This window comes from Sinocyclocheilus anshuiensis, unplaced genomic scaffold (assembly GCF_001515605.1).
Source record: "Sinocyclocheilus anshuiensis isolate Anshui unplaced genomic scaffold, SAMN03320099.WGS_v1.1 scaffold953, whole genome shotgun sequence".
NCBI classification, from domain to species: Eukaryota; Metazoa; Chordata; class Actinopteri; order Cypriniformes; family Cyprinidae; genus Sinocyclocheilus; species Sinocyclocheilus anshuiensis.
In genome coordinates, this window is record NW_015555760.1 from 51,874 (window position 1) to 61,666 (window position 9,793).

The 9,793-nt window shown below is 39.2% G+C and overlaps 1 protein-coding gene across 1 annotated transcript in view; it reads right to left on the reverse strand.

The window, feature by feature from the left end:
* Positions 1 to 137: 137 nt before the first annotated feature.
* Positions 138 to 9,793, reverse strand: part of LOC107673974 (angio-associated migratory cell protein-like) — a 10,627-nt gene continuing 971 nt past the window's right edge. Inside the window, exons 2-9 of the mRNA XM_016467825.1 lie at positions 9,398 to 9,547; positions 9,198 to 9,317; positions 8,012 to 8,151; positions 7,791 to 7,935; positions 7,627 to 7,710; positions 6,697 to 6,812; positions 5,634 to 5,728; positions 138 to 326 (exon numbers count right to left, since the gene is read on the reverse strand). Of these exons, the coding sequence (XP_016323311.1) occupies positions 176 to 326; positions 5,634 to 5,728; positions 6,697 to 6,812; positions 7,627 to 7,710; positions 7,791 to 7,935; positions 8,012 to 8,151; positions 9,198 to 9,317; positions 9,398 to 9,547 (1,001 nt within the window). The 3' untranslated portion in view covers positions 138 to 175. The remainder of the gene's footprint in view (positions 327 to 5,633; positions 5,729 to 6,696; positions 6,813 to 7,626; positions 7,711 to 7,790; positions 7,936 to 8,011; positions 8,152 to 9,197; positions 9,318 to 9,397; positions 9,548 to 9,793) is intronic.

The following is a 9,793-nucleotide window of genomic DNA, read 5'->3' on the forward strand; positions in this document are numbered from 1 at the left end:
CAGACACACATATACAGACACACACACACACACACACACACACACAGACAGACACAGACACAGACACACACACACAGACACATACAGACACATACAGACACATACAGACACATACAGACACACACACACACACACAGACAGACACACACAGACACACACAGACTTATCAAGCCCTTCAACAACACATGGATGAAATGAGAAAAGTGCCGTATTTAAATGGATTCTCAGCTTTTACCTCATGTTTACAGCGATGCCTGAGGCTCTGTGAATTCATATCATAAATGGCCAGGGTGCCGTCCAGATATGCAACAGCTACTAGGGGTAACCTGAAAGTCAAGTCAAGTCATGTTTATTTACATAGTGCTTTATACAATACGGAATTTTTTTAAAAAGAGCTGTGTTGATGTTGATTCGGGGAACGTTCTCCTCTGGCCGAACAGAATGAACACAGTGTAACTGATGATTCCCGGCTGCAGCACAGTTTGTGGACTGATGTTATTCAAAACTTTAAAAACAGCTCCTTGTGCTTGGAGACCAGCATCGGCTGTAGTGTTCATTTCAGCTATTTTTAATTTAGTCTTAGTCATGTGTCAAATGTAACTTTTAGTTTTTATCATATTTAGTCAACTTGTCCTGTTTTAGTTTTAGTCAAGTTTTAGTCAACTAAATGTCTGAGCATTTTAGTCTAGTTTTAGTCAGTGGAAACTTACACTTTTTCGTCATATTTTTATCTTACTGTGTAATGGTTAAAATGATGAAAAAAAAATATTATTTTGCTCAATTTGCAATGAATGTTGTCATTTGGGAAATTTATTTTTACATTTCATCAGAAGTTGGTCTTTCACCAATAAGCACAAATCAATAGAATATCGACTCGAATGCATGGTTTATTTTACCTCATCTAACGTTAGTGTACAGATTTATCACAGGATATCAATCAGAGGCTAAATAAACACCAGACTTCAGATATACACTCGCACTGTCTACGTCATGAAAACTGGTGTAACAAAAACCTACTCAAATATTAAAACAGAGAAATTCCTAACCCTAATTCCAATAATTCCAAGTTGCATTAATGTTTCTCTTTTAAAACAACTGCAAAAAGACTTGTTGTTGCACAGAGGTTGCGCAAGTAACGTTACAATCCGCAACCACTATCACAAACAATACAGTCGAGATCCCTGACAGAGCACAGACTGCTGAATGACACTTTCATTTTTCAGTTTTGACAATATGGGACCTTTAAAAAACTCCTCTTATAATCACAGAAAATATACTTTTTAATGAGGGAATTGGCGAGATGCAGAATTCAGTCAGCAAGAAGCGCACAGAACAAAACTATCTAAAAGCCTTTGATTCAACATTGCATTTATAAGCTCAACAGAAACTGTGTGATTGGTTATAATGCTCAACGCTGCAAAAAACGCTTAAAGATAAATCTGATGCAACCTAAGCATATTTAAATTTAATGTTGCAATCAACACTTTTCACTTCATTTTCACATTTCACTTTAATCACATCAGCCGTTACAGATTTAGTTTATTTGTGCAGGGGCATTTTTTGCCCCTTTGTCTTAAATGTGTTATTTTGGTGGCATTTTTGTCCCAAAGCCCCCGCTAATTTCCGACCCTGACTTCAACGGAAATACATCTTGTTAGCAGACAGGTGCAAAGTATTGGTACGAGCCCCTGTAGCGGATTCAGTGGCAAATACTCAACCTCTCAGCAGGGTTAACATCACTGGTGTGTTTATTCACACATCACATTTCAAACATTCTTGTAACTTGTTACAAAGGAGTAAAATTAAGGTTGACAGCACTCATGTAGTTTCAACACGACATTGATTAAACACAACAGAATGTATGGCCAACCATTCAGCACTGAACTTTTGCCAAGACAGTCCACAGGCAGTTGGGAATTTGTGTCTGCTAACGGTTTACAGCTAGTGGTGGGAGAAGAACGACAAAAGCTGTTCCTTAACCAGCAAACAGGCACATAACAACAGCAACAGGGAAGATCTTTCATCTGACCATCCAACTGAACGGTCTAGAAATCTGAACCTATGAGTAAATGTGCATTTTTACCCAAAACTTTTTGAAACTGAATTTTATATACTCTGCATGACCTAACGAGTGCGGACATCCCCTTCTGATTAATAGGTGTAATTATTTCAGTCATTTCTATGAAGACAAATCTCAAAGCTTCTCCACACAGTGACATTCTAGAGAAACGTGTGCTTCAGATTTTGTGGAGGGTTGTTTTCTACTTCAGCATAAAGGTGCTGCAACAGACTGCAACTAAGTTTGAAGCACACATTTCTCGAGAATGTCACTGTACGGTGAAGCATTGTCTTCGTAAAAAATTACTAGAACAGATAAAACCCACATATTCTTGGCCATATAATTTATGTGACGTCTCAAGTACAGCTGTATGTAGCTTAAGCAAAAGACAAGAGAAATCAGTCTGTCAGACTTACAAAGTCATGACAAGAACGACTAAGACAGAACAGCACAGCTCTGTGAAAACTGTAAAAAGCTGAAGTTTACAGGTGACTGTGTCAGTGAGGAGGTATTAACTAGGTAAGTCTAACGGGATCCAGATGAAGACGGTCTCTACCGGTCGGGTCTCTGCAGGCAGAACACTTTGGCTTGATGGTCTCCTCCGGCGGTGACGGCGACTGAGGCTTCTCTGTGAACACAAAACGACAACGTATGAAAAAGATACAGCACAAATTAATATTTACCCATGATAGAGAGAGAACGCATCCGGACAATAAACCATGTTTAACCTTTCATTTGAATTTTATGCACAAAAACCTGACAAACTTTTATGAACAAAAATTATGAGCAAATATTAAAAATATCTTCACTTGTGTTATGATGATGACTCAAAGTTTGAAATGACATGAGGTTGAGCAAATAATGACAGGTTTTACATGTTTGGGTGAACTTTCCCTTTAACACAATCAGTTCTTTTTTAAAGAATGAAAGCAAAACAGCAGATTTAAGTGATCTGGTGTATATGATACTAATGGAGGAAGATTTCAAAGCTGTTCGATTCTCCACTTCTTACAGGTTTCAGCCAATCACAACACAGAAACCAGTATCAAAGTAAACCGTTAGAAAATAACTAACACTGACTCTACGGCCACACACATACTGCAGCTAAATTCAGTTGTCAATTCACTGTTGAGTGCTGAATCCTGTTCTGAACACACACCGATCAGTCATTTACAGGAGTGACGACCGCATCCTACAACCGAATTGACTCCCAAAACTATTTTTATTATATACACTGCATACAGAGCCGAAGCAAACAAATAGTTGTTAATGGCGTATTTAAACACACATCAGAGTTGTGTCACGATTACGAGTCTTGCCTCATTCGTGCAAAAACAGCAAATAAGAATAAGCCCAAAAGCTATATACTGGAAGTAAGCATAAACAAACGAGTGCATGTGCAAATGGAGGTTTAGTTAAAACTGCCAAACATCTTTAGCTGCGGTCATTTTACTTTGGTCAAAAATAGCAGATATCAAGTGCACAAGATGCCAAAACATTGCTATGGCTGCCACTGCGTCCATCAGTGCAATTCCAGGAGCGAGGCGTTTTCCACACACACAAAGACAATTTAAGGGATTCACTCTCAAACGTAAATCCGGTTGTGACTCCTGTAATGTTACAGCGTTTACGTGCAAGTAATTGTTTAAACATTGTTTAACATTGAACTTTTCAACATTTTATTTACACATTTAGTAATAACTAATTATACAACATTTACTTCGTATTCAAAGCAGCACATTCAAATCGTCACACAAGCTCTCTCTCTCACACACACACACACTCAAAGGTTTATGTACCACTTAAAGATTGCAACATTAAATTTTACATGCTATATTTAAATAATTTTCTTGCTTGTTTTATTTTTGTGGTCAAAATGACAAAACATTAAATTAGTTAGTGGATAACCCAACATACAATGACCATAACACGGCACGTATGTTGCACATTTAACATTTTCTGTGCCATTCAGTATCAGATTTGGCTACTGGAATAATAGAATTGTTATTTTCTAAATATTTATATAGTTTTTATCATTTTCATTTAAATATAATTTATATCAAATGTTGATGAAAGTAGTCGTTGTGGACATCCCTAGTCTTAAAAAACAACAACAAAGAACAATAACCATTTTAACATCTAATTAGGTAAATGTGTTAACCATGTTCAACAGTTAACAGTGTAAAACATTTAATCTCGTGTTGATGCTTTGACTTTGACAGCACTTTTTATATGACAGTTCACTCTGTTCAGCGATTCTTAGTACTTCATACAGACAATGACAACATTAACCGCAAGTCCTACAGAACTGAACAGCCTCTCGGTTTAACAGACTAACCTGTTCAGCACAAAGTCGAGGATCTCAGCCGAGTGGCCACGGTACTCTGACATCATGACTCCTGATCTCGCGTCCCACAGAGTGACGACACCAGCCAGGTTACAGGTGTAGACGACTGCAGACGCCTCCTCCCACTGCAGGTGCACTACACCCATTTTAGTCTAGTTTTAGTCAGTGGAAACTTACACTTTTTCGTCATATTTTTATCTTACTGTGTAATGGTTAAAATGATGAAAAAAAAATATTATTTTGCTCAATTTGCAATGAATGTTGTCATTTGGGAAATTTATTTTTACATTTCATCAGAAGTTGGTCTTTCACCAATAAGCACAAATCAATAGAATATCGACTCGAATGCATGGTTTATTTTACCTCATCTAACGTTAGTGTACAGATTTATCACAGGATATCAATCAGAGGCTAAATAAACACCAGACTTCAGATATACACTCGCACTGTCTACGTCATGAAAACTGGTGTAACAAAAACCTACTCAAATATTAAAACAGAGAAATTCCTAACCCTAATTCCAATAATTCCAAGTTGCATTAATGTTTCTCTTTTAAAACAACTGCAAAAAGACTTGTTGTTGCACAGAGGTTGCGCAAGTAACGTTACAATCCGCAACCACTATCACAAACAATACAGTCGAGATCCCTGACAGAGCACAGACTGCTGAATGACACTTTCATTCAGACGGAGATCGCTGAAGTCCAGCTTACTCGTACAGTACTGTATGTCGGTGTTTTCAGAGAGCGAGCGTGTGAATGGTTGCCAGATTGCACAAAGCCTGGCAGAGTACGTATCTGTTTAACAGAAAAGCTCTGATTGGGGGATTTGAGCTCTAAATATCTGGCAACCGCAAACATGAATGCTCGCATAATAGAGTCTTGTACAGCAGTCTGAAATGTTTTGGCTCCACTTTTCAACAAAAATAATTTTGGTCAAGTTTTTGTTCTTTTAACTACATTTTAGTCTCGTCATAGTTTTCGTTAACAAACTTAACACTAATCGGCTGTGACGGTTCTGGGTGCAATCATTGAGGTTAATGGATGTATTCTGACCAGCAGCTTGAAAACACAGAGGTAGAGTTGCAGAAGACGACTGGATTACAAATGTGGTTTGGACAACGATAGAGCACATCAAAACAGAACTAAATACTGATGCCTCGATGAAAATTACTTGTATAAATAGATTCTTTATATATATTTTATTAAGACTATTTGCTTTACTTACACATTACAAAATCCCACAGATTCTACAGAGTTGGAATCCTGCTCCTGCATTGAGTCTTTTGCTTCACTGTTTTCATTGGAAAATGAGCATAACACCTAAAGAAAAAAAAGAAACAAATAAATCACATTACAGGCATCACACATGAAGCTCTATGATGGTGTTCAAGTGATGACCTACATCAGATCACATCAATGTCCAGTGCTTGGAAATTAACCCTAAACTGTAACTGGTAGGGCTGTCGCGATTCGTTGATTTTATTCGACTATTCGATTTTTAAAAATCCTCGACTTCATTTTGCTCGCGTCGACTAACCGGCAAAATACCGGAAGTGGTGCATTTCACAGACGAGAATGTATAAAACACATTATTAGACTGTTTCCCAAGGCTGCATGATATATTAAACCCATTTAAAAATCATAATTAAGCATAATTGTGAATTCACAAACGCTACGACGAAATAAAAATAGTCGTTAGTGGCAGCCCTAGTAACTGGACACTCGTCACAGCGCTGCTGGAAACATCCTGGGGCCGGATGCATAAAAGGTTAAGACCAGTCTTAAAAGTTAGTCAGCTAATTTTTTCTTTAAGACTGGTCTTTTTTTTTTTTTATTCAGTTACATAAAAGCGTAGATTAGTCTAAGTTGAATCCAAAAATAAGACTGATTACCCTTTGGGTAACTGCTAGCTGGTCAAACTTGTACTTAAGTCACTGACTAAGTTTATGCAACAGGCCCCAGATCTCGCTTCAGGCCCACTCATAATACAATAAACACATATTTGGCATGTCATTGCGTGAACATTTAACTTCTGATGAACTGCTAATGTGCTGGGGGAAAGGTAACAAAGCATTTAAACTGTATCATAAACTAAATGAACTTCATTAAGAAAAATGGAGAACAAAAAGTCTTTTTTATTGCACTACTACAGCCTCATCTGTCAGAGAAACTCTGCCGAAACACCAGTCACAGGCTTACCTGCTCCATTACATAAACACATAAAAATAAAAAACACAGTATCACAAGTAAAACAAACCTGATATCAGCACATTCGTAACTCTACTCACCTTCCCTGTGGATGTGTTGAAGAGTTTAGCCTGACCATCCACTGACCCCGTCAGAGCCAGCGTTCCCTCTTTATTACACGCTATAGAGGTCAGCGCTCCCTGATGACCATCGTGACCTGAGAAAACAACATCTCTTCTGTAGCATGAACACTCAACTTTTCTGATGACAACCCAAATAGATTCAGATCCAATAACTCAATCTAACAAATTGCATTTTTTTCTTATTTTCTGCCTATGTGATTGTGTCATTATCTCACATACTGAGCTTTTACAGAAGTCAAACACTCAAAAGTGCTGAAACATGTGACACAAAGTTCACACATACTGTGACCAGCGGCTTTATTTGGGTTTGCTTCGGGTGTGAGCACCAAACTGAGATCTGTTTCAATTCTTATTGTGCCTGAGTGATTTAAAATCACTTGAAAATCTTGTGATTTTAAGCCACAAGGCTTAAAAATAAATGCAAATGATAAACTTTTGGGATGGCACAGCACTACAACATCACATGAGCATAACTGTGATAGAGACGATCAGCCAAAATCTCTACCAGTCGACATATTTCCACTGGTTTATTGTGTCTACTGGTGTAATCGTCCACCCATAACTGTGACTACTGTGGTCACAACATCTCAAATGGCTGGACACTAAATTGATAGTTAAGAGCTTTAAGTTTTTTCCAAACCTGTATGACACAAAAGATGCTATTTTGAAGACTGCTTTTGTCCACAGGACAGAAAACTACATTGGACTCCAGTGACGTGACAAAAGCAAGCAAAAAAACAAAACCCTAACCCTCTGTGCTATACAGGTTTAAAGCGACATGAGGCCGAGTAAATGATGCCAGAACCTTCATTTCCATGTGAACTACCCGCCTGTAACGGCACCAGTGACCCTCGGAGGAAAGCCAGTGATACGTGGACGATGAATTACCTTTGATGACATAAACGGCATTGCCTTGTTTTAAGTCCCACAGACGTAAACTTCCATCCTCGTAGCCCACGATTGCTCTCTTTCCTGTAAGACAGACAGACACTTAGAAGACAGAACAACAGACAGTCAGTAGCTCAGAGTCTTCTGCTAGTCTCAGCTCTCACCGTCAGGAAGGATCTTCCCGCTGGTTGCCTGGCAACTGGGCCCTTGAAAGGTCTTGCACTCTCCGCTTGGGATCTTCCACATCCAGACGTTCCCATCAGCTGTGCCGGCCAGCAGGACCGGAGCGCAGGGGTGCCACTCCAACCACTGCAGTGCGAGACACGCTTCAAATACTGTCCACAAACACCAGCAATGCAAGCAGAGCGACGGGCTTCTAACTTACTTCCAGGTCTCCAACCTCAAAAGACCAGATTTCCTCCTTGTTCTCCACTTTCCAGACCTTAATGAGACCGCTCATATCAGCAGACACCACCAGCTTGGAGTCGCAGCTGAACGCAGCGCATGTGACAGAATCCTTGTGACCTGCCGTGAATCAGAGAGAACCAGGTTTGTGCTGATGGACACAGAGCGTACAAACAACGAACGATCTGCTCACGCTGACTAGGGTTGGGTATCGAGAACCGGTTCCAAATTTCCAAGAACCAGATTCAATAAGACACGTGCATTTCGATTCCGCTTAGCGATTCCTGCGTTTGCATTTTAATGTGATTTTAAACCATTTAACCGCAAGAAGGGAAAGAACTTGCATGCAGAACTTGAGCGTGCCGCGCACACACCTGAAGCGCGAGCACAGAGAACCACGGTCCCGGTGCTGGTTCCCAGTTTGTGTCCGTTCTCGAACCGTTCAGTGCATTTCCACTGCAGAAAAGGTATTTCTTGCAAACTGTATGCACAAAATTATGTCAGTATATTATCGTAAACACAGACATTTTTCTATCTTAAGTGAAGATAAATGGATTGAAAACGCATGCGTAACAGTTTAGATGCGCGGCGTTTGGTGTTCAAGAGACAGCAGCCTAATAAACCTGCTGCCTGTCATTCATTTTAATCAAAGAACAAAAGAAAACCATTCACTAAACTTTACTGAATATCTTTCGTAACTTTAATGAGGATTCATCTATATTTGATTTATGAAAAGAAAACTATGTAATGTTTTTAAACTTTTGATTTCAATTTCTGCACCTGAAATTTTCTCATTTGTAATTATTTATGCTTGCTATTGTTATTGATTTGTTTGTTCCAATTTTATTACTGACTGTTTACTTATCTTTAACAACTTAATGTTTGAAATTTATATTAGTCTAGTTATTTTTGCGGTGGTATTTTTGTTAAAACCGTAGGCAAACCTTCTTGTAGGCCTAAGTGTTCTGCAGGCTGCTGATTTTTGCTCGTGTTATTCAGCTGCAACAGAACGCTTTGTAAAAAGAAAGAATAAATATGTTTGACATCTAAATGTTAGGACTGTTTGACTTGAAACTAGGAATCGCTAAGAATCGGAATCGATAAAATTCAAACAACACCCGACCCTAATGCTGACAGACAGAGAAGCGCTGTGGACTTCTACAGACCCGTGCATTCAAACAGCACGTCTCCATCAGACACGCTCCACACGAACGCCCTGTCGTCCTCTCCGCCGGTGACAGCGAGACTGTTGCTCACTGGGTCCAAACTGACACAAAAGACAGAACCTGCGAATCAAAAACAGCGTTCAGTAAGAGCTAATGAAAGACGAAGCGTTTCTCACAGATGCTGAGGTGTGAGGAGTCACCCGTGTGTTTGGAGAAGGTGAGTTCACTGTCATCCTGCTCAGACTCCATCTCATCCTCCGCCTCCCATCCGTCATCATCCGCATTCCCAGCATTCCCAGCATTCCCAGCCTCAGAGAAATCTACGTCCTCCAGCTCCTCCGCCAGATCCTCTGAACAAACACATGGATGTTTTTTATATCTTTTTGAGGACTTTTTTTTGAGGACCATTCCAACCACAAACCAAAACATCACACAAACGTTTTTATTTATTTATTTTTTGTTTACATACAAAATATAATATTTAGTATGTTTACTATCTGTATTTATCGTGGGGACATTTGGTCCTTACAGTGTCTCACACACACACACACACACACACACACACACACACACACACACTCTCTCACACACACACA